Source organism: Haemaphysalis longicornis, unplaced genomic scaffold (assembly GCF_048455015.1).
Source record: "Haemaphysalis longicornis isolate Haplotype H1 unplaced genomic scaffold, Haemaphysalis longicornis Haplotype H1 scaffold_1, whole genome shotgun sequence".
Classification (NCBI taxonomy): Eukaryota; Metazoa; Arthropoda; class Arachnida; order Ixodida; family Ixodidae; genus Haemaphysalis; species Haemaphysalis longicornis.
The window spans coordinates 309625576-309650595 of record NW_027526203.1 but is presented as its reverse complement, the minus strand read 5'-3'; the positions used below and the strand labels follow the sequence as shown (position 1 = coordinate 309650595).

The 25020-nt window shown below is 46.2% G+C and overlaps 1 protein-coding gene across 1 annotated transcript in view; it reads right to left on the bottom strand.

Moving 5' to 3' along the window:
- LOC144149906 (neuronal cell adhesion molecule-like) overlaps positions 1–25020 on the bottom strand; it is a 149089-nt gene that overhangs the window by 15993 nt on the left and 108076 nt on the right. The window contains exons 4-5 of the mRNA XM_077681636.1: positions 20864–21151; positions 5224–5589 (exon numbers count right to left, since the gene is read on the bottom strand). Coding sequence (XP_077537762.1) covers positions 5224–5589; positions 20864–21151 — 654 coding nt within the window. The remainder of the gene's footprint in view (positions 1–5223; positions 5590–20863; positions 21152–25020) is intronic.

Sequence of the window (25020 nt, the reverse complement as noted above, 5' to 3'; positions counted from 1 at the left end):
AGGGCCAGAAGGGTGAAATGAGTGGTTTCTTGAGTATGTTAATTATGGCACGGACGTTCATGTCGAAGTAGAGGGAGCAGCTGATCGGGTCATTGGCTACTAGCTCGCACCTCTCGCCCAGCGTGAGGAGTTGAAATTCCTTGGCGACGTGATCCTTCTCTATGTTGAGGCTTTGCAGCAGTTTTATGAGGCCTTCCCAGTGAATTTCTGACGCCGACAGCGTGAGGAATGCCGTCGGCTTGCTCAGCTGCCGGATCATCGCAAAGACCTCTCGCTTCCGCTGGTACCAGTAGAACGTCGTGTTGGGTATTCCCTGCAGGTATGCGAGATCATGCTTCACTGCTCCTTCGATGAACTTTTCGTCAATGAAATGATCCCTCGTGACCGTTTGCAGTCTGGCCACGTCACCCTCACTGTTTCTGAACATCAAGTTGAGCGAGTGACTTATCCTGTACCGCATCGCTTTCATAGCCATGTAGAGTAGATGACGTGTCGCAGCGCCCTGCGACACCGATCTCGCCTCCTACACTCGCTCATCGCCATCGTGATTACGCTGGACGGAATGTTCGGGTTGATGCTACGAGGTTGTCCCAGGTATATCTGCGGGAACGTCATTTCCTCGCCGAACTCAACGTACGCAATGTTCAATGGCGTATTATCTTCTGCTGGTGATACTGCCTGCCAGCACCACGTCTTCATCGATAAGCAAAGTTTGCTGTCCCAGAGAGATGCCATCGCGGCTTTGTATGGATCGTGGACGTCGTCCAAGTCTATGTCGAAATGATCAATTTGGTGTTCAGGTGGCCCTTTTATGTGTTCACCATAAAAGGTAAGGCCGTCCACCTTACCCACGTCGATCTTGATGTCGTCGTAGAGAGGTTGATCCTTTAGATGTTGAAGCCACATAATTAAATCAACCTTCCTCCCTATCCCCCTCCAATACGCGGTCTTGGAGATTTTTCGACGTTTAAAGTGGACGTTGAATGCCCAGTCATTTTCAGTGGTATTGGGCAGGCAGCTGCAGGCGTAGGCTACGTCCTTCAGGACGTTAACGATGGGGCCTTTGATGGTGAGTTCCCCGTTAGTGTGATACAGAAGCCGACGTACCTGCAGGAAGGGCACTCGAGGAGAAATGAAACATTCGCTGATTCCATTCAGAGTCGGTAGGTAGGCCGGTTTCACCGGATACGCGTACCCATTCGACTTGGACAGATTGGGTATCCTGTCTTTCCTTTGCTCTTGAAGACAGGAGCGGGAAACGATAAACTTGGTGACGTCCTCACTGGGGAACTCCCTCTGCAGCAGATTGATACTTCGTTGCGGGGCGATCTTCACATCGTTCCGAAACCATTTCCGGTCACATACGTTACATACACTTCCCAGTGGGTTCTCTACAGACGTTTTAATAAACCGTTTCGTTGCGGATTCGTATTTGGATGCTCGCTGTTGATGCACAGCTCTCCACTCCCGTACTGTGGCGGCTCTCTTGGATTTCTTGTGCCTCGGTGAGTCGGGTGCGTGTTTTCGTGGCCGTTGTGCTGCGGCTGCTGCTCTCCACACTCGTTTTCTGGCGGCATCGTCGGCTTTGTTTTAGTTGGGGGATTTGGGAGGCTGTTTTGGTGGCGTTTGGGCTGCGGCTGCTGCTCGTCGCTCACGTTCTTTGGCTGCTTTCTCGGCTCTCTTCGTGCTGGGGGACTACTTGGGAGCCCGTTTGGGTAACCGCTGGACCGTGGCTGCTGCTCGCTTCGCTCGTTTCACCGCTGCTACTTTGACTTTATTTGTGTTGGGTGATTTGGGCGGATGCTGCTGCTCGAAACGTTTCGATAACAATTCATTATTTTCGTTGTCCAGAATGCGTTTTGGAATAATGGTGCTTGGAATCGCCGTTCATGCTCTCCAAGCGGTGGAGTTTAACCTAACGAAATTAGGAACAACGGCTTTGTGTGGGAGAAGGAGCTTTCCTGTAAACAAGCGGCAAGTGACAAAATCACGTATCCTTTCTGTCTTCTGCCCAGCAGTATCTTTGTCCGCAAGCCAGGCGGCCCGCCTTCTCCTTTCTACATTTGGTTTTGAGCAACTACGCCCGATTACAGCTTCAGGCGTGAGCTCTCTTTTGGCTGCGCAGACATACTCCCCGGTTGACGGGGACATTGTCTTCATGAGCACGGCTGATAGCAGGTAGTGGTTAGCCTTTACGGAAAGTAGCCGAATGAGCACAGTAACGGTATCGCGTCAACAGAGGATCATCGGCGCATGCACCAACGGTGGCAGAACGAACACACTCCGCAGACGCGACGGTTTATGAACCACGCATCATTTCTGTCATCTACACCGTAGCATCGTTGCCCTTCTCCCCACCCTCCAGTTAACTTTTGCATCTGGCTATCTTAGTCGTAGTTTCTGGTTGGCAGTCGTGACGTATTTCCGTGGACACTTGATGAGCACCGCTGATAGCGGACGGCTAGCGTGTACTGCAAATCGAGAAATAAGCCTCGTTAACGCTATCGCGGTAATAATTGCCAATCGCTGCCCTTGCTTGCTGTGTAGCTGATAGATGATGGGATGCTCACGGGTTCACTCGGAGGCGCTTCGAAAGTTTTTGCCTCAAGACTTACAGCAACTTTATGGTGCCGATTGTTAGTTTCTGGATCATTATCACGATATCCTAGATATAGATTACAGATTTTCTGGCCTCATCAGTCGATTCTCATGTAGTTTAGACCAAATACAAAACCTGGATGACCGGGTTCCATGCTCTTTTGTAAGTGCTCATTTGGATCCTATAAGAGCCCTCCATGCATTTTATGTAGTATCTGCTTTTTTGCCGTCTAGAAGTACTTGTTAGGCCACAGTGTTTAATGCCACACATTGGGTTGTCTGCCCTCATACGGAAACAACTCCTTGTTCGCAGAAAGGTGATGGTGCCGTTCTGTGACGAAAAGTAGCATAATACGGCGAAAAACTGCCTAACGTCGTCACAGAAATCTTAAAAAACTTCTACATCCAAGTACCAAGAAAAAATACGTTGCAGGTTGTGCTGTATAATTTCCTTACTTTATTTCAAGCAAAATGCATTTGTGGTACTTTGAAAACACAAGCTTTGGCCTGAAGGGTAATTTTTTTACGCCAGCGTTTTGGAGCTCCGTCATTCACACAAGCTTCGGCAGAAGGCCCAACCTAAACAATGCAATTTTGAGCTCGCCGTGCTCAAAAACTAAACTCTAACATCTCGGTTACGTATTCCCTAAGAAGACACACGAGAAAAGATGATTTAAACACTTAATTTTATTCAACTCAACAAATCCTACATTAAAAAACTAATTTCAGCATTCATTTCAGATAAAAAAAAACATAGGCATCCTATGTTTACAAACAAACTAAGCGACCTCTGCGAAGCTCTGCACGCTTACCAACCGCATAAGTGGCCCATCGACATAGTGGGTCTACCAGGCAGTGGAAACGTATACCAGCAAAGAGTTTCTGACTCAAGCACCCCATCTAGTGGTCGCCCACTTAGGTATCCTTCACCTATTATGTGCTCGCTTAGAGAAAATTGGCCGCGTATCTGCTTGATTCCGTGCAAATGTAAGCGAGAGACGGCAATCGTCTGCCGTCCCTACCTCACCTGTCCCTCTCCTCTCTCCACCTGACGCTGTTCAATTTCCTTCGCTTATCTCATAATGGATGCGGTGGATGTTTGTCCAGTTCGATTGAATTTTCTCACGTTCGAACTACTCGCGCACCATCTTTTCTCTAATTGTGCTGAGAACAGGACGAAAATGTCTTTTTTATAGGTATTCGCTTTAATCTCGCCTGTTGTAGACGTCGTTTTAAAAGCGTTTTTTATTCGCTCTCGCGAAAACCAACGCCATTTATATTTTTCAATAAAAACAACGCTGCTACTGTCAGTTGTGTACGTTTGTTTTGACGCAAATGTCCCTAATGTTTTATTTTGCTGAACAATGTTGATATGATGCACGCCACCAGTTCGAGTAGTTTGGAACAGCTTTGCTTATATACACTTGTTGTCCAATAATTGTTTCAACTTTTGGCACGGCGACTTAATCGAGGGATAAACCGCGTGGTTGGCATAAGGGTCGCTGTTTTACTACCACTAGTGTCCCCTTCTTGTAACAACAGACTGAGTAAGACAAGTTGAGGCGCGTTGACCTCTTTCTTTCTACGCGGTTCCTTGCGAGATTTCATGTGGCGCCTGAAATGGGGTGTTCACCCACCATGTGATAGACTGCAGAGCTGGGGTGTAACGCGCAGCTCAGTGTACCCCAATTGCCCATTCCTTGAAAATAACAAACACATGGTCAAAAAATGCGTGGGGGAACGGTCATTCTGTCGTGTTGTGCAGCGCGGATTTTGAGGCCTAGAAATCGGGCGATATATAAACGGCAGGTGCTGTCCAATAGGCCCCTTTGCGTGCCTGCGCATAGTGGTGGGTGGTATTGCGTTGTGCCAAAACCACTGCGCAGCGATAGCGACTGGTTACTGTCGTCGGGCGGGGCCCTATACTAAGGCGCGCGCGACGGGAAGTTTTGTCTTGCCTGTATGAGGAGCTTCTCTTCCTTGGAGTGCTTGAATTCCCCAGACAATGTTCATGTGCTTTGGTTTCTCTACAGGTAGGGCGAGTAGCCCTAAGTTTAGAACCAGTGTGGCATGGCAGACTCGCCTTTTTAAAATATATTTCCATTGTTTTTGCTTATAGCTATATATGTGCTTGTGTAAATGTACAATAGCATTCCGTCTCCTGTACACAATTAACGTGATTGTGCTAACCATTGTCAGTGTCTGCATATACATGTAGGCATTGTACATGAATGTTCTGTGTCCTATGTTTGTAGTGTAAGTTTTTGTGGGCATTTTAAAATTCTAAAAGACAGACAGGAGTACAAGCCCAAATTTTGTGTTTACGTAATTCAGGCAAGACTATCGTTTGAAAAAAGATCCCTCTAGACGCGCGTCTCTCGCCAATATGGAAAATAATTGTACTTTCGGACTGTAGATAAAAAACTCCAGGGGACAAATGAGTGATTTGCGCAGTGTTCATGCACGCGCCATGCTCGGGCACAATTTGCTTTTGTACATTTTTGCGAGATTGGTGTGTACTTTTAGTCACTTCATCCTCTATGTTGTTCAACCAGTGACGAATATGCAGTCAAAACGCAAGGTGCAGCAAGTATCGTAACAACTGCAGCGCAGCTGAGGGCTCACCCGATCTCAGCCTCTCTTCAGAAGCAAGCAGCGTGGATGTCTTCAGCTGGACCAGTTTAAACTTGCCGCTCTGGTTCACCAGGAACAGAACGACCACAAACTCGGTGCCTGGCGGCAGGCTGGACACTGTGAATGACAGCGACTCGGAGGTGACGTTATAGACGAGCCGGTCCAGCAATGCATCACGGATTTCCAGCTGAAAGGAGTTGCGTTGCCGGAACGTGGACGCCTCAGCTGCCACCAGGTCGGGTGGCGCAGAACCGCCGTTAGCACCTGCCGAGAGGCTGCCGCGCCGCTGACAATCCACTTGCAGGGCAGCGTCCGTGACGTTGCTTACTACGCAGTTGTACATGCTGCTCAGTGGACCTGCAAGCAGCGAAGAGGACGGAAGTGGAGACATGGCTCGCAACGTAACGCTCATCGCACTGCGTAGAGAAACTTACAGACTAGGAATGTACTTCGCGTCGCATGAGGGCAATAATGCTACTTGTCGCAAGAGAAACTATAGATCCGTGAGCGTTGACTGTAATGTCCACTCCTTCATAACTATAAAAATGCGGTTCTTCTATATTTCACCATTGCGCCTGTATAACGACTTATTGCGCCTAAGGGAGAAATCTGTCAAACAATGATTCACGATACACACCGGTTTTTGGCTTAGCCCAGTCCGTTGAGGGCGGATCCATCACCTCCGGTATTTTTTCAATGCCAAACGCATCAGCCCCGAGCGGCCAACCAAGTCATTTCCTTCTATTCCGGCCACTCTCACCAATTGATAGCCTTCCCAGCTCTTTAGTCACGTGATCAGTTAATCTCGGGGCGACGCGCGGTGGGAAACGCCAGCGTTGGCAATACGTTGTCCTGAGTTTTCTATCGCTGCCCATAGCGCCAGCGATAGAAGATGGTTTCAAGTGTAGGAGACGGTTCTGCCAAGTTACTGAGACATGGAAGATATCAGCTGTAACCGTATAGGCAGTAATTTGTGACCCCGAAGAACGCAAAAATTATTGGCTGCTTTACAAGGCGTTTTGCAGTGTTCATGCATATTGAAGGTGAATTCTTGCTCTATGCTATATACTTTTTTCCTGCAATAGTTGTCTTGGCTCCTACACGGTTCTCCTATAGATCGAAGTTACTGCAAATGCAGGAAATCTTCACTCAGATTTTATTAAGGTCCTGACATCACGCAATGCAAGACGGCATGTCTGCATTGCGTAATATCCCAGCTCAGGCCCCAGTTTACGGCATAAATATTACGCTGGGATTTGACGGTAACCTACAGTTGCCCGTTCGATGGTAATACTTCGTCAATCAGGAGCGCTGTCGAGAACGAAAACCTACAATCCCCGTCGTGTATCTCCCTCTGTCCTTGTCTTTTTTTTGCGCTATTTTGCCTAGAAAACAGGCGTTTTATGAGAATTTGCAAGTGTCTGGATTTGGTGAAAACAAAACAAAATTTATCGCTTCAAGGTGTGCTATGTTTTGAACAGCACTGAAAGACTTCTTCTGAGCAAACTATTCTATCCTTAATGCAATGAAATACCCTTTTTTATGTTTAAACATATACAAAGTCAATGTGTTGTGTCCTGGCACCTCTAAACATTATCTAATACAAATAAAAATACGTGAATGCGGTTCGGGCACCTCTTCGGGCCCTGAATGTTAATGGTAACAAATAAAGCAAAAATATAAGCCCCTAAAGGTAGGAGCCCCACCAAAGGAGTGTTTGTATCACACGTGTAACCTCAAGCGTTCACTTATTCCGCGCGTCTGCGATTCATTTTGAGCCAGCTTTTTTCGTGGCGTATATATATAGCCCACTCCACATACAAGACACCCCGGCCAGCCTCTGGCAGCCTATAGAAGCCACATAATGGCTGGAATTCGAAATTCGCACATAGTTGCTTCTTTTCGGGTATGAAGCTACAAGAGGGCATAATTAATCGCGATGGCGGAGCCATACGACCCTTTAATAATAAAAACGCCTGAACTCCCATTTACCACTTTGCCAGTTGAAGCAACATCGACAAAGAAACATCCCGTAGATAAATTTAAACTTATTAGATGCATGCGTTAACGATGTCGATGAAAATTGGAAAAAGGAATGTGCTTACACGTATATTTTCCTTCTGTAGCGCGTACAAGCTTGCGGATTCTACAAGAGCGTACGCACTGAATGTGTTCACGCGCTGCTAGTCGACAGGATAATCAAACAAATCGCTAACAGATCGCCCACGAAATATTAACACTTACTTTATATTGTCGGGACCCAACAGATGTTAAAAGGAAACTGTACACTGGTTTCATCGACGCGGGCTCGTGGCTTCCCGTCTTAACTTCGGCCAACAAATGACCTGCCTAAAAGATCGCGCTAACGAATGTCGCCTGCCATTACCTTCTTTGAATTTATGAATTTACTTATGTAACCAATCCCTTGAGCAGTGGGAGTTCGCGATGACCTGCCCGGTACAGCCGCCAGTCGGCAAGCCCTGGTGGAATGAGCCCTGGATTCTTCGCAGGCTCGCGCCGCCCAGGAGGCTGACCCCATCCCCGGCCCCAAACCCCGTTTCTCGAACAAATGTTTTAGTGCGCAGCACTTTGGCGCCCTTTACAGGCATTTGGCAGTGGCGGCGGCGGAAAAGGCAGTTATTTCCGCGCAACTTAGCGAGTGAACGAGACACTCCCCAGGCCGGAAGAAAACGGTCGAGCGCCTGGCGATATGGAGGGCTGCACGTGGAGCTACGGAATCATCTACCAGCGCATCGAAATGGCGCAGTATGTCTCACTGCCTCCCCCTCACACCTTTGCCAGACGCTCCTCCTTAGTTTGTGGCTCATCCAAACCACGTGAAATTTGGGCGGGAGGTTCAAACACGATTTGCGACAACATGCTCGGCGGTGAAGCACTACGAGATGACGGCAGAGTAGCGCGCACCGCCTAGCGTTAACTGATAGCGCGATCACTTTCTGAGACGCAGCGGACATGCGCCGGGACCGAGGAGACTGCAGTTCGCGCTGCGCGCAAATTTCGCATTAGGGTGTGTAGCAATCATTAGTGCATTGATTTCTCCTCCTCCTCCTCCTCCTCCTCCGCCTCCTCCTCCTCCTCCTCCTCTTCTTCTTCTTCTTCTTCCTCCTCCTCCTCTTCCTCCTCCTTCTCCTCCCCTTCCTCCTCCTCCATCTTTGGTGGCAATGAAGAGGAGGTAGGCTACCAAAAGAATGGCGCATACCCACTCTGGGTGGCGGGGGCCGCCCGAACAACCACGCATCGGATTTGGCTTTGTGCTCAATTGCGCATTCCGCATGGGCTGCCTAAGAGATTTTAAACACAGTCGTGTTTTTCTTCCTTTAACGCACGCACTACTACTCCCTTTGTTTCTTCTATGCATCAGGTACAACTTCTTCATAGTCACAGAGGGATCAAGTACTATACTCGGTGACAACTTAAGAACGGCACCTGATGATGATGCTATTGGTCTCCCCTTTGAAGCGGGGTGATGACATGTCATCTTACCAAAAAGGACTAATATAATCATGTTTTGCACTCTTGGTTTAATACTAGCGCTGCTAAGGCAGGCACTAAAGCTTATTAGGCCCGAAATACTTTTTTTTCCCTGTTACAGGTGGTAACTGTCCTAGGCAATATTCCCCTCTCTGCTTTTCGTCCACCAGCATTCTAATATTCTTTTCGTCCCCTCGACAGCCTCGAAGTTAACTTCCTCTGTGATACCCTTAAATCCTAAGGCTTCTGGAAGCCCAATATTTCCTTCATGTAGATTTGGATGGATACCCTCACATTCTAACACTATGTGCCGCATAGTTTCTGTTTCTTTTCCGCAGACCACGCATACCCCATCATTTTGTGAATACTTCCCCACAAAACTCTTAGTTCGTAGGCAACCTGCTCTAGCCTCAAAAACCGGAAGTTGCCGCTGTGCCTTATCACCGTAGCCGGGTGTGTCTCCGCGCGGCGAAAGTAGGGCGTTACTGGGAATATTTTGAACATGGCGTGAGCCGTTCCCGTGATTTTTTGGACTTAATACGCTTATAAACGACTCCAGTGACGACAAACAAACTGCGTGAGACAAGGCAGACGATATCACGCATTCATAGCAAACCCCTTTCAAAACGCGCGCGCACTGACGTCACGGGTCCGGCGCTTTGGCGGAGTGATACACTACATGAAATGGTACCGTTCTTGAGTTGTAACCAAGTATAAGCTACATCACCATATTTTCGACTAGCACAATGAATAAGACGCTACCTCCACCTTTGCACTTCATGTTTTATTGCAAGGCATAATTTAAAAGCTAAAATACTTCATGTTACTTTATTTGGGAAAGTTAGTTTGGTTCACCCTGGGTTTTGAGACTGCTCAGTACTTACTCGGATAAGTTTGTCAGAACATAAACAAGAACCTAACAGTGAGGTGCACCCTTATATGATTTTGTTATGATGTTTAACGCACCGACGCTACATCTAGGCTATGAGGCGGGCCGTAGTGGAGGGCTTCGGGTTAATTTTGATCACCTCGGGACCTTTAACGTGCGCCAAAATCTGGACCCACAGGCGTTTTCGCTGTTCGCCTCCATCAGAAAAGCGGCCGCGGCGGCCTGGAATCGAACCCGCATCCTTGGGCTCAGCGGCACAACGCCTTAGCCACTGAGCCACCGTGGCCGGTCAGGTACACCCTTATACCTCAGTGAGCGCTCTTCACCCTAAGGTTCAGAAAAAGGACCATGGAAAAGGCGAGCGCAGGTGTTTTTCGCCATGAATGCCTGCCAATAGTGCCGGGTACTTTTTGACCCACGAAGGCAATTTAGGCTAGGGTATGTTTCTTTAAGAACTCAACAAATGTCTTTCCTCGTCGGTGCTAAGTGAACGAAGGGAAATTTCCAAGAGGACTATTCAGCCTAAGTCAAAGGCCCCAGGTTGTTCGGACGAAGTCTAGCATTCTTTGGAGACAATAAATGAAACAGACATAGACATAGCCAACGTATCTGGTGAGGGATCTGATGGGGTGGCAGATGTGAAGAATCATCGAAATGGTATTCCCCGTCAGTACCAATCGAGCCTTCTCAAGCACTCTGCGAGCCACTGGTTGAATGTTACGTTTTGCCGCCTTATGGAGGATTCCTGAGATGCCTGAGATACGTAAGCATACAAAGACGTGTTTTTTTATGCACTTACACAAAAGCAGAACACCGGAAAGAAAACAGTGAATGAGCTCAGCTCAGAATTTCCCTCATGAGGGTTTCATTGCTTTGGGAAACTTCAGTGCACTGAGTGGCACCAGTCTGTTCCAAGATTGATGAAATGTTCTGAACCTATTTTGTGTGCTCCCGCGAGCACACTAGACAAATACTGTAGGCCAAACGTCCGCTAGAACGCAGCCATTACCCACACGCAATATCACAGCAACGTTCATTGTCAGTGTTAACACCGACTCAGGTTCTGTGGTTCTTCTGAAATTTAAAATCGTTCGACTGAGTTTTTCACTTGTTTAAAACAGCGCCTGCTTCAATTTTTGAACTACATTAAGGACTGCTCTTATGAACTGCGATATGGAGCACACCTAATGGGAAAGAGCACTTTATGTCAGCATAGTAGGATGCGGGCCCACGCTCGGAAGGCACTTTCTCCACGACATTTAGCTCGTACGCTAAGACGTTCTCGCAAAGCTTTGTCGGTGCACAAGCAGCTGCTCCGAAAGTGTGAATAGAGTGAACCCATGCACCCTGCATGTAAGTGTATGTAAATGTCGAGCGTGAATAGCGATGAGGGGTCATGAGGACATCGGTATTGTACATACGCTAATGACAAGTACATGTTTCCGTAGTATCCGCGTAGAATACGGGGTATTTATCCATTTCTGTCAGTTATTTATACGTGCTTTGCGAACAAATGGGTTACGAACGTAAACAACCTAGCTGTAATGCACGAGGCTGTCTTGCATGGTGTTGTAGATGCATATATTATACGCCATGTGCAGGTGGGTGATTCTGTACAAATTTAAATTGGGTTGAAGAAAATACTGCGGACTAAAACACCGACACTTTCCCTCATTTATACAGCATGGTGTAGCAGGATGCTACCGATAATTTAGATAACATTGAGATCTGTAACTTGGGCCCAAATTTGTACTCAGGAGACGTTTTGTTGTAAAGCAGCAGCTTTAAGGTTGCCTTCCCGAAGGGTATCTGCGCATCACCGGTCGCTGTGACAGCAGCACCATGACGTCACGCTCCGCACGACCACCCCTCGTCGTCGGCTCCGTCAACGACGTCCGCCATCAGCTATCCTGCATAGCCCCTGATGTTAAAAGTTGTTAAAAATAAAAGCGCTCCTGCGATAGTCTGAGTGAGCGTAGCATAGTTGAGAAGCTTACAGAGTTGCTGAAAGGGTGAACAGCGTGGTGAGTTGCATGATTATGGGATGTCGCCGTGTTTATTTCGTAGAGGATAGCCTCTCTTAGGCTACATAACTCAAACATTTTGGTCAGTCTACCTGTTACTCGATTCAACTGTTTGCTGGCAAGCGGAAAAATTGGCTACGTATCTGTTTGCTTCGCTGCAAATGCACTGGTGGTATTGCTCGTGCATGTCCACATGATTAAGCGCAAAGGACAAAACGCGCATATTTAAGTCCATATATAGGTACATAACTCAGAATACCACCTTTTTGATTAGAAATACCCTTACGATTGGTTTTTACGATAACAAATGAAGAAACAACGCGTTAAACGCTTCCGAGAGAGGCGACATATAATTTCACCGTTCTTTCCCACTCCCACCCATAATGAGTAGGAGTGGGTAAGAACGGAGAGTTACGTGTCACGGGTGCCAAAAGATTGTCTCTTTCGGCAGTATTTGCAGGAGAAGCAAGCAAATACACGGCCAATTAATCAGGAAGGTTAACTGGATTAGAAACTCCTATCCAGCTTTGAGCCGCCGCTACAAATCGCGAGACCCCTTTGGTAAGGTCACGGTCCTGTGAATGTCTCGCTTAGATAAAAAAGAGAGCCGACGCGGTCGGAAATCCCACTCACTAATCGTACTCCACATCGACGCGCCCTAGCCACTTAGACACTGAGGCTTATAGTTAAGAGGCAATATAAACACGGTTGTGCTCTGTTTGTTTAAGCTTCGTGTTCTCAAAAAATTATTTTGGCCTGTCTTGCATTTACATTGCTTCTATTAAAACTTAAAAACCGTTTGTGGCCTCATGTGGCTACGGCCTCTGCGCCCTGCGGGGCTCCGCAGTAGTCTTTACGGCTGTTAACTGTATGATGGAATGTTGTAGGGATGCGTGTTGCTTTATCTTGCCGTCATACGTGTCATTAGCTGCAGATGAATTGTTTTACCGTTACCGTTGGAGGGCAATGCACATCCTGTGCCCCAAAAAAGTTACAGGTGTGTCGTAATAAGCGGGTAACAATTGCGCCACGGCGCGGCTTGGCTTCTTCGGCTTCCTCAAAAGTGGGGCGTTGATGCACCTCACAAATCCGGGTTGATGTGCAAGAACTTTCTCCCTTCCTGGGGTTTGCGCACACCCACCGGCATTATTCTCAAAAGTTCGACTAGTAGAAGCACCCGTGGGTCCACATCACCACGGACCAATGATCGTGATAAATGGGGTAACTCGACCAAAGCCGCTGTCCAGCGTAAGTATATGATTCCCACAACGTGGCCTGTGACTATATACAATGCGAGCATGACGTTCCGTCTTCCGCGATGCCTCAGTGCTGATGAAATTTTGCAAGTGGAAGCATACGTCTATAGCAGTTCTGAAAGTTTCTCACTTGGACGCCTCGATTTGTCACTTCAAGTGACAGGTCGCGAAAACCGTGTTTTCGAAATAGATGGCAAGTTAGGTTTTGTTCATTTTGTTTTAAGTTTTTGCTGTATTCTATATTGCATACGCCTGGTATTAAGAAACCCTTGTCTATTTTTTGTGTTTTCTATATTCTATTATTGCGCACGAACGCTAATTTGAAAATGTTTTTGCAGAGCAGCAATTTTGCTTAAAAATAAAAGGATTCTATTGTGCCAGTCGTATTATCCCAGTTTATAAGAGGCTTGTATTGTGCCATTGTGTCAGCAATTGGTGCCACAAATGTTGAGAAATTAATAGCATATTATAGTGCACCGGCATATATTTGCATACAGACAACGTGCTTATATCACAAAGAAACATCTCCCTAGTGCGCGCCTCAAGCAAATGTAAGGTACTTAAGATCAGCCACTAATTTCAGAAGACGGAAATCCGCTTCTTTTATTCAGCGAACTTCCTCTACTCAACCTGATAAAGCTACGCACGTCTAACACTTCTTGCTGACTATTAATTCTATTTAAAAATAAATCTCCGGTCGAGGCGAGAATAGTCATTATTGCGTCTTCAAAATACTCGAATTCCTCAAATCCTTTAAATATACAGGATAAATAGAAGCTACCAATGCATAAGCTTCAGGCTATCTGTCATGTCAGCTTATATACGAAAAACAAATCAATTTTTCTTGTTCCGCATCAGGTAAGAAACGTCCGTGCTCGAGTCGCTATGCAAGATTGATATTAAGTGATTGTCCTGGGCAACAGGTTGCCATCGCAGCAATAAAATGAGAAGAATAATTTTAAATGTAATTGTTATGTGGGTTACAGCTTCATGTTCTCATTTTTTATCACCTTGTGGTATACAAAAATTGAATAAACCTGCGCAATACATTACAATCCTTTTTTTTTCATTCTACATATTTAAAATCGCGTAGAACAAGCTCGCGAAACATCTAGCCCGTGGAGAGGCTTTGTGTGGCCCGCTAACAGGTTCTCCGGAAATAAAATGCACTGGGATCATTTTTCAAGAGCAGAGAAAGCTTGAGTGTGGTGGTACAGGGAAGGCTTTTCGTGCATAATAAAAAACACTTTTGGTGGAAAACTACGAGAGAATACTACAGCATCAGCCTTTGCTCCATTACTCTACGTTTACATACAGAGCAATGTGGAAGCGTCGAAGCACTTTGCGAACAACTATAAATGCAATACTCAGTAAATGTAGGCGAATAAACATACGGAAGACGCCCGTGTATTTCCTGCCTTCTGCAAAGGCAAGGCGAGTGAAGCCAAAGCTTGTTTCAGAACAGAGCATATTGGAGCGAAAAAAAATTCTGACACACCAACGATCTCGTAACTGAAAAGAAGAACAGGTGGTTTGTCTAGTCATTAATTTTGTACCTTAATTTACCAACAAATGCTTTTTGGGTCATGTATGAGAAAGAGATACTGAATGTGAATTTGCTTCGCCAGCACACATGCTCATAATAAAGGAAGGACGTATGCATGCACAGATAAGATAATACAATACGGGGTGGGGGGGCGCGCAGCTTTAATTCTATTGCCTCCGTTTGAACAAGAAACCGAACGTTAAAGATGTTGTTCAGGAGCACTCTTTATGCAACGAGTGGCCGAAAACTAGGAAGGCAAGCAATACCCGGAAGAGACAGTTTCGAGACAATAGAAACTCCCTTTTCGGTCGCTTCTCCCTTGGGAGAAGCGATCGAAAAGAAGGCACAGGTTTCAGGTTCCTTGAGAGACATTTTCTGGGCGTAAGCGATAATGTATCCCAACCCCATGACAGGACTGAATTTAATGCATGCCTTCAAGCACACAATATCATCGAATGTAAAAGGACGAATTCATGGCCATTAATGTATTAGGAAAGTCGCGATATTGCGTCTTTGTCCTCTACCTTCTCTTCCCCTGCTACCAAAATGTAAATATTCCTTTTGATTGATTGATTGATTGTTTGTTTGATTGATTGATTGATTGATTGATTGATTGATTGATTGATTGATTGATTGATTGATTGATTGATTGATTGATTGATTGATTGATTGATTGATTGATTGATTGATTGATTGATTGATTGATTGATTTAAGGGTTTAACGCATCGAGGCAACGCCCGCGATGAGGCGCGCCGTAGTGGAGGCTCCAGATTAATTTTCACCTCCTGGTCCGAACGTGCGCCGACATCTCGTACACACGTATGTTTTTGCTTTTCGCCTCCATCAGAAAAACGGCCACCGCGGCCGGGAATCGAACCCGCGAACGCGTGCTCAGCCGCACAACGCCTTAGCCACTGAGCCACCACGGCGGGTGTAAAGATCCCTTTTAATTCTAGTTAAAACTATACTACATCGAAGTGCATCGGAAAGTGTTTTGTGTCAAAATAAGGAGCAGGGATTACATCGGGTGCCTTTAAAATTTGTTTAACCGCTTCTCAATGCCGGAGAAACATGGTGCCCTTTATTGCATGGGAAAGTCGAACAGTCCTCACGGGACCTACAGTTCCCTTTTGCTTTCTCTAGTAGCATTGTATATTTATATACACCTAACGTTATATGCCAATCACTAGAAGCCAAAACTTCAGCCAAAACTGCTCCCATTTTCAAATTCTAAAAACGTTGTTCGGCCAATAAAACTGTCCTTTCGTTGGATGCAACATATGTACCACACATAAAAATACCGATCCCTTGAATCTGGTTGCAACCTGGTGGCATTTATGCACAGTTGCAATCCATCTGACGTGGTCCCTTAAGTGTGATGCCGGAAGGCCCCAGTCCCGCACTGCTGAAGTCCCCCTTTTCCCCTCACTGTATTGCGGAAAAAAGTACAATTTCAGCGGTCGACGTTGGCAACTCCACAATAGTCTGAAACAAAGTTGGAAGCTCAGCGCCCTAGCTCCGGAACTGGCACCTCTTTTTTGACGTACCTTTGAGGTATTATGTAATATGTAGCAAGAACATGTGTTAATCAGAGTGCTAGCTATAATGTGGGCTGCCCTACAAACTGTACCACGAGCTATGCGTGCCACACACAAGAATAACTCAGCGCGCAGCTACAAGTTTCAAGCACCTTAAACGGCTAAAATGCGTGAACATAGCTAAATCATCGAAATGTTTCTTGTACCTCGTCAAACACATCTGAATATTTGTTTAGCGAATGATTTTGCGCTAATTTTGCTGTAGTCATTATTCTCTTAACCAAACTCAGAAAGTCACCTGGTAATTTCACAAAAAAGCAGTTTTTTACTATTTCTTCTGGAGCTTTATTTACGAATAAACTTCGATATCCCTTACGTCTGTGTGTTTCGCTTTTTTTGTCGTCAAAGTAATACATCCAGGTCAGAACTTTATGCTAAATTCTGTAGCCTTGAGCCCGATCCGACTCTGTGTATCAGGTGGTGGCAATAATATTGCTTGAGTTTTCGTCTTTTTTTTTTTGTATCATGTTAAAGTTTTGCCAGTTAATTTTAATGCGTTTCATTTTCAGAGTTTGCACATATAGCAATTTGTGGTGTATGCATCTTTGATACAATATTTTTTTTTCATGTCCTGAGCATTTTTGTTTGCCTACTCTTACGCAAAAGATATTTCCGCTTTTTTCAATCTCAATCTGCACGTTGCAGTATCTGTTAACCTAAAGTGTCAAGTAATTTACTTCTTCACAGCGTGACAGCTTTATTCGACTTGATTTGTCCTGAATGAAACCACAGCGGAAGAATAAACGGCACTGAAGCGTTTTTTTTTTTTTGACCAACGCCTGTTTATAAGCAAGCTGCCGCGTGCATATAGTTATTATTCTATTTATTTATTTGTTTGCAGGGTACTGCCAGCTTCAGTTAAGAAGCCCCAGGCAGGAGCGGACAAACATAATGATACAAAAACAGGGAAGCAGGAATAGTTTTAGACAACTCCGGAAATAACGCGCACAGAAGAAACAGAGAAACGCATTTTGTCCGCGCGGCAAAATAAAACAGCAATAAAGAACGGGGAACTTCAAAGACGACAACTTTGTCGCTCGGCATAACATCAATTGAGCAAGCAGATCACACAGGGAAGCCAACAAGTTGAAAACACAACTGCAAATAATTTACGAAGAACCCTGAACAAGAAAAGCATTCAATCAGGCGCAGCCAAACACTACAAAGATACAGGGGGAATGTCGGACTGCGTGTGGTCGTTGATTGCGGACATAAATGATTGTACATTATCACGCTCTACAATTTCCTCAGGCAGCCTATTCCATTTGTGGATGGTACGCGGGTAGAATGAATGTTTAAAAGACTCTGTTCGACAACAGAATTCCCTAATCTTTTTGGAATGTTGCGCACGCGTGAATCGCCGAGTAACATGTTCAATATACTCGTTTTTATTTGCCTGTAGTTTGCCATGGTACAACAAATACATGTACTTATGCCGCTCACGATATCGCCTGAGTTGAAGACTGTCTAAGTTATCGCTTCGCAAAAGTGTACTAGGCGATGTTTTCCAGCTGTAACTGTTATGAATAAATCGCACCGCTTTACGTTGCACATTTTTAAGTTTGGTGATGTTAAGTTTCGTACACGGGTCCCAAACGACAGAAGCGTACTCGAGGACTGGTCTGATGTACGTTTTGTAAGCCATCAATTTTATTTCACGTGTTGACCTTCTGAATGACTGTCTTAGGTATCCTAATTTCCGCATGGCCTTCTTTTGGACGTACATGACATGCTCGTTCCAGCTCAGGTCGGAAGTAATTATGACGCCCAGGTATTTATAGCCTGCAACAGATGATAGTGGAGACCCGTTAATGGAATACAAAAAAGGCAAAGGGTGGCGCTTTCTTGTTAATGTCATCGCTACAGTTTTTTCTGCGTTAACCTTCATTTGCCAGGATTTACACAATAATTCAATTTTCGCTGATGACGAATTTAGTTTGAACTGATTATCGGTGCAAGTTATTTCCTGGTAGAGTATGCAGTCGTCTGCAAAAAGCCGAATATTTACTGGTATATCTTGAATATCATTAGTAAAAATTAAAAAGAGTAGGGGTCCGAGGACAGATCCTTGTGGTATGCCGGATCGAACAGTCTGGGGACGGGAGCTGGCGTTTTCAAAGTTTACGACCTGGCTGCGGGACGAAAGGTAGTCTTCTATCCATTCTACGACTTCGGCATTTTTGAAGATTGATCTAAGCTTGATGAGTAACTTTTGGTGGCTCACAGGGTCAAAAGCCTTTTCGAAATCTAAAAAAATAACGTCAACTTGACTTTGGTTGTCTAATATTGCTGCAAGATCATCTATATTGCTGCAAGTTCCCCAGAAAATTTAGACTATCCTCGTACTGTGAATGATGAGGGCCACAATACACTTCCACTGAATAGGTCCTTTGCATGGTGTCCTTCCGCTGCAGAAAATGCTACATTTGCAATCTGCAGTTTCATAGCGTAAAGTGCTGTTGTACCGAGTTGAATGCTTAGCCTCTTCGTTTTCCGCCTTTGTGGCGGTGATTTATTACCCGGGAGCGTTATGTCCAAGTAAACCCACTGAATTGTAGGTTATCTTATCACGCCATACCACGCGCTGTTAGTGTGGTATCGTGCGCAAACGATTTAGTTGGTGGTTTATTGATTTCCAAGAAAAAAAGCATGACTCCCAGTATTGTTCTAGAACAGGAGTGCCCACCCATAAATCAGCTCGAGAGCCAAGTGTCCAATGTTTCACGCCATGACTTCTCCTTCAACCTTGCCACAAGAAACATGGCAATACCTTCAGGAACAAGTTGTTTGGTGTCGAATGCACGCAGAATGCTTTTTCGTCTTTCTATTAGCCGTTTGCGGTTCCTCAAAAAAAGTAAAAATCACATCTCTTGTGAACACTCCTTTCTATGCAAGCTGAAGCCGTCAATGTAAGTATATTGACTGTAGTGGAGTCGAAGTTGAGACAAGGTACAAAGGTGTCCTCTTTTAAATTTCTGCATGAGAAAAGCGACCGGAGCACGATAGAGGAAGACGGTTGTTTAGTTTTTATTGCGTGCTGCCGAGGAATTTAGGCTGTGCTGTTGGGAACGGAGCATAACGCGAATTTTTCGACAAAAGATGCCATTACGGAACTTTCTTTTTCGACACGGTCGCCATCTAGCCCTGCCGTTTCCCTCTCAAACAACCGAAACGAAACGAAAAGGAACTGAGGCTCCGCATTTCGCAATACTTTAGCGAAATGGTGAGTTTTATCAAGTTCGTTGGTTACGCAGGTTCGACAATCCCCAATCCAAGAAACAAGTTTCGGCACAGTCAGTCATACAGTCACTATAAGCGCGTTTACATGAATGCGACAGTAGCATATCGCATTGGTTCGTCGAATCGGGCAAATGCGATACGTTTGCGTTTACATGCATGCGCATTGGAGACTAGCGCTTCCCCTGTGTCATATCTGGGAGTTCCGGTGTCCAATTTCCGGCGTTACCAGTTTCCGGTAGCCGGCACGTTGCTTGTGTTCGTTTTGGCGTCTATCGCGGGTGAAGCGAAACCTGCGGCTCGTTGCCCGTTCCACCCTGTTAACTACGACGATCTCTCTTTCACAAGAATTGGATACAGCAGACAATCGCTAAGCATTTACTGCTCTCGCAAACAGTCCGCGCACACGCCGGCGCACACGCCGGCACACGCCGTCTGCCCGCACGGCAGCGGCTCGAACCGGCGCAGACAACGGTAGCAACAGCTTGTCACCTCTCTTCCGAGTCAACCTGATCGCGAAAAAGAAGTTCCACCTGCGAGAAAGTAGTTGCTAGTGTGACGAAAAATTGTGCTATGGATTGTTATCAGCGCTGATTTTCAAAGCGGCGATCAGACGTCTGCCCCGATGCTTAGCCTATGCTGACCCGGCACCGTGGCGCGGTGCGGTGAGCGGCCAAATGATGGCGTTAACTGCGCAGAAGAATCAAAACAGGTCACGGCAGATGTCTTGGTCACCGATTGCTCAAACAGCAATTTTCGTGGAAATAAAGTTCCACATACGAAAAGGGGGACGATAGTTTGGCGAAAAGTTGTGTTAAGGATTGTCATCCGCAGTTGTACAAACAGCGGCGATCAAATATCCGCCTAAGGTTTCCAACACCCGAGCCGACCCGAGAAATGCGATGCGACTGCCGCTACATGCGTTCCGGAAGCCGCATTGCCGTTCTCGATCTACCCTGGTTTAGCGCATCGGATGCGACGCTTCCCGCAAGCGAATTATCCTGCTTACATTCGATGCGATGCGGTATGGTAATGCGACAAATCAAATGCGTTACGCTACTGTCACATCCATGTAAACACGCTTTATGTGAGCTCTAACTGTTGTTTTGGTTCGATATACTCAGCTAATAATTCGCATGTAAAAAGGTGTTTTTTGAAATTCTCGTTGTGTTGGTTTCGTTTATGTGGAACTTTGAATTGTGACCTTTTGATTTCATCGATGGAAATTGAGTACTCGTAAAGTGTTTTCGAAGTTCTTTACTAGTTTACCTCGTTATGTTCGCACGCGATTTTTAAGTGTTTTGCATCGGGAGGATGGATGTAGAATAAAAGAAAAAAAACATGGAGTGGTCCTAGAAAATGCTATACGAGTAACCCGCCGTACACACGAGGAAAAGAAAAAATGCAACCATTGTTACGGCTAGCAACTTTTTTGGGGGACAGCTTTCAGCGAAAGGTCGAGATGACGCACAATACCCACGGCTTAAGTTTCAGTAAAATTAGCCCTAATCAATTCACATTAGGACAGGCAATTGCGTGCTGATTCCAGTGCAATCACAAAGGTGTGCCTACGATAGGCAAGGCTTACCTGCAGGGACAATCTGGAAGTAGCAGGGCATCTTCATGGCACCAATGGAGTTATTTGCGAGGCACTGGAAGGTGCCATAGTCAGATTCCTTGCGTGCCGTGTAGTAGAGGACGCTGCGAGCCCCCGAGCTGGTGAAGGAGGATACATCGTGCTTTGTGGCCGAGTTGTTGAAGGTCCACCCGAAGCTGACATCTTGGGGCTCAGCCGTAACATCGCATATGATGTGAACCTCTTCGTGTCTTGAAGCTGCGTACACAGTTGTCTGGGACTGGTTGCAGGCGGGAGAATCTGCAGAGGACAACGACAAAAAAATTACGCCGCAGTCTAAGTACCACTTAAACGTCGTTAATGCGACAGCATTAGTGTCCAACTCCCGAACATGTTAAATCGCATCATCATCATCAACTTTTCGCCCCATTTTTTTCTCCGTTACCCTCACTAAAGAGCCTTCGCCAGTCCCCTTGTTAGGCCTATATCTAGGCTAACGTTGGGTATTCGTAACGCTGAGCCCTAGGACGGCCAGGCAATGACAAACTTATTGTACATCACGCTGCGGGAGGCAGTTCATGATGTAAAAGCTGAAATTTCAACGTTATGCATAACATCAGGCCACCAGATACCCACGCTCCCTGTGTACCCACGCGCTATCTGTCGAGGCAGCGCCGTGCGGCAGTAGATTCCAGTAGATGCCGCATGGTGGCGCTAATAACGTCAGACGGGCACTACCCTAGTCTGAATCTTCAAGCAAAGGGCAGATTCATTGGGGACGCACTTTGATGCTTGCTTATCTGGGTACTTCTGTAATTAGCATGCTAAAAATACTCACGTACGCCACAGTAAACGCGCTTCTAACACACGTTTATGAGTCAATGTCACAACTGGGCCAGCGTTTAATCAGCAAAAGGGTCGAGCTGCGGTGGCGTAAGAAATTCGTGCTCACCTCGCATTCTGGAGGTTCTGGGTTTTCTTGCAGACCCAAATTAACCCATTTTTTCTTTCAACTCCGTTACTTTCATTTTTACGCTGCCTATCGTTTTGTGTGCCGTTTTTTACTTATGCAGGACGTCATAATTTTGACCTCTCGGGTTATTAAGTGCGAATGCACTTCTTAAAGGGAAGCTGAAGCGCTTTCCAAAAAAATTGAGTGAGATTAACAGTTACATAGTTTCTTGCGCGCTGATTCCGAATATCACATCGAAATTTATCGTACATGAGTCCAAGTGGCATTTATCTTGCAAAAAGCGCGGCCCCGTTTGAAAGACGCGCGCTTTCCGTCTTTTGACGCCCCTGATTGGTTGCGCCCGTCATGACGTCAAAGGAGGACACCCTTCGGCCGCGCGGGTTGTCGGAAGCATTGCGAACGACCGCACGGTTGCCTTTGCGGCAATTTAGCTTGCAGTTTAATTTTCGCACATGACTGGAAGTTTGTTTTATAATTTCCCGTGCTGTTGGTTCAATTATCTTGGAGCTTAAATTTGCTTTACACGACAGAGAACCCCAAAGCAGTGACGGTGACGTCGACTAGTGGGTTCCATCAAAATATTTTTGAATTAGGCAACCAGCATAGGGGGATTTTATACCTTATGTTAATATTAGGTACTGCCTTAACTGTTTCTTATTATACACAAAACCATTTATGCCGAAGATTAATGGGCGTTTTATAAACAATCTACCAGCGAAAAGCCCGTACGTGCACTGCGCGAAAAAATAGCGTTCATGCGCTGTAAACGTATATGCGAGACACATCTTGCCGGTACACGCATAAACCAACAAGCAGACTCTGCTTCCGCATTTCCTTTGTTCGTTGTCGCCCACCCCAGCCCCGTTACTCATCCCCGTGCACAGACCCACACGCGCGCTCCATTTCGGCAGCGGCGCTACGGCGCCTCCGCGATTGCTAGCTGCACTTCGATGAGTGGCGTCTTACTGCTTCACATGTATTTATTCTGAAAACAATGCAGCATACTAGTGCCTGCTCAGCATTATTGGCTGTAGTAGGGCTTGATTTTCGCTTGTGCGTTGCGCATTCTGCTACAATATTACGGCCACCTCGTTATAATTAACAGACCAGTCGGACAAGGCAGTTACGTTGTAGTTACGTTACTTTAGGTAACAATCACAAAACGTTTGTGATAATGAATCGTTGGCCTGTTTCAGCATTTCTAGATTTAAGCATTTACCGCGCTAGTCGGACAGAGGCCGTATATTTACCCTTCGGTCCTAATATTTTTAGTATCATCATTATATATATATATATATATATATCACCGACTATCACTGGAGCACACTTGAGGTTCAGTGACAACAAGTGCTTGCCAGGTTATAATATGCAGCCAGACGGAATCTTGGGCAAAAAATTAGGCCCCCGCAGTCAGCACAAATTATGGCACGGTGGTGGTTCGAAGTGGTGTTTTTGTTTAATTCCAGGCAAACATCACCTTATCGTGACATGTATACTTGCAAAATAAGTAATCTGGTTGTCTTGGTTCTCTTACTTTGTAGGAATACTGTTTACCTCTTAGCCGGGAGAGAACGTCTATCAGGATTGGCCCCTTGTTTTAGTTTCGCCAAAAAATTGTTTTTTGAACACTGTCCTGAGCCCATAGGGAAAGAGAACCGACGCGTTTAACGAAACAAGTATTTCCTGAACAAATGTGACTTGGTTTCTGGAATGGAACGAAACATCCCCGGGCAAAGTACAGCAGTATTCCCGATCCTTCCTAAATCTAGAATCTAATGTGAACATTCACGTCCGTCGCATCAAAAAAAAAAAAAAAACGCATTGGAGCGGTTTACAAAGTATTTAACGTAGTGTAGTATATTCTCTGTCATCAAGCACAGCCACCTCGGCTGTCGCTTCCGTATGTTATCAAGCATCCCGGCGTGGCATTATTCTGCTTAGGAATACGGCATGGTAACGCATGCCCCGTTTGGCGTTCGTGCATACTTTTTGAACACGAAAATTGTACATATAAGTGCTGTCAACCCCAACAACGACAAGTATCATTCACAAGGAAACACGGCGAAAAGAGCATGGCCGAGGCGGCCGATCCGGCCGGAAGTCCAGGTATGACGTTTTTCAGCCGGTTTTCGCCCGCGCTTTTCGGTCTTCCGGCATCACGCGGCGAGATGGGGGCGGGGCATCGGGCCACTTTTGTTTGCTCATTGCGCCGCTTCTATTGCATGTATTGCGAAAATATTTCGTACACATGAACTATTCAATGTGTACTTGCTGCTAGTCAACTTTTCTTTTAATTCTAAAACCGCTTCACCTTCCCTTTAAGCGAGCCTGAAGCGTCCGCCGCCGTCCGCATAGCAACAGCTGCGGGTGCGCGCGCTCCTCGTCTTCCTTGGCAACGGGGGGAGATGGGCGCGCGCTGCCTGGCCGCTGACATGGCACGTACCCACCTGGGGGATTGGCCAGGAATCTCCTCGTCTTCCTTGGCAACGGGGGGAGATGGGCGCGCGCTGCCTGGCCGCTGACATGGCACATACCCACGTGGGGGATTGGCCAGGAATCTCCTCGTCTTCCTTGGCAACGGGGGGAGATGGGCGCGCGCTGCCTGGCCGCTGACATGGCACATACCCACGTGGGGATTGGCCAAGAATCGGGCGTGAGAAGGGCTAATGCACCCGCTTAAAGGAGTACTGACACGAAATTTCAAAGCTGAGATCCGCTCTAGCAATCAAGTACAACGACAACACAAATAGGTGTCTGTGAATAAATGCATGTTTCTTTCTTTGTAGTTGTGTGTGTGTGTGTGATCTCTCTTTCGCGAACATTACCGAACCGCGCAAATTCAACTCGTGCATTCGCACTTTCACATTCTTCCCCTCGGGGAAATGCGGGGAATTTTTTTAATGCTATCGCCTTAAAGAGACTCTCCAACACTTCCGGTAAACGCCTTCCCTCTTTCCTTCGCGTTTGGAAGCACTGCGAAAGCTGCAGTTATCGCCAGCGCGGAGCGACACTGCGTGATTTGCTCTTCGCAGCAGATAACGCCGTCAGTTTCTGCTTGGCTCTTATGGCTTTCTTTTTAAAGTGGCTATCGAATGCGTTTACTGCTGCAACTGAAAGGAATCCAGCCAATGGGTCCTGTATTACTGTGATGACACGTTGCGATTCAAGCAGTTGAAGAGCGCCAGGGCTGGGAAAG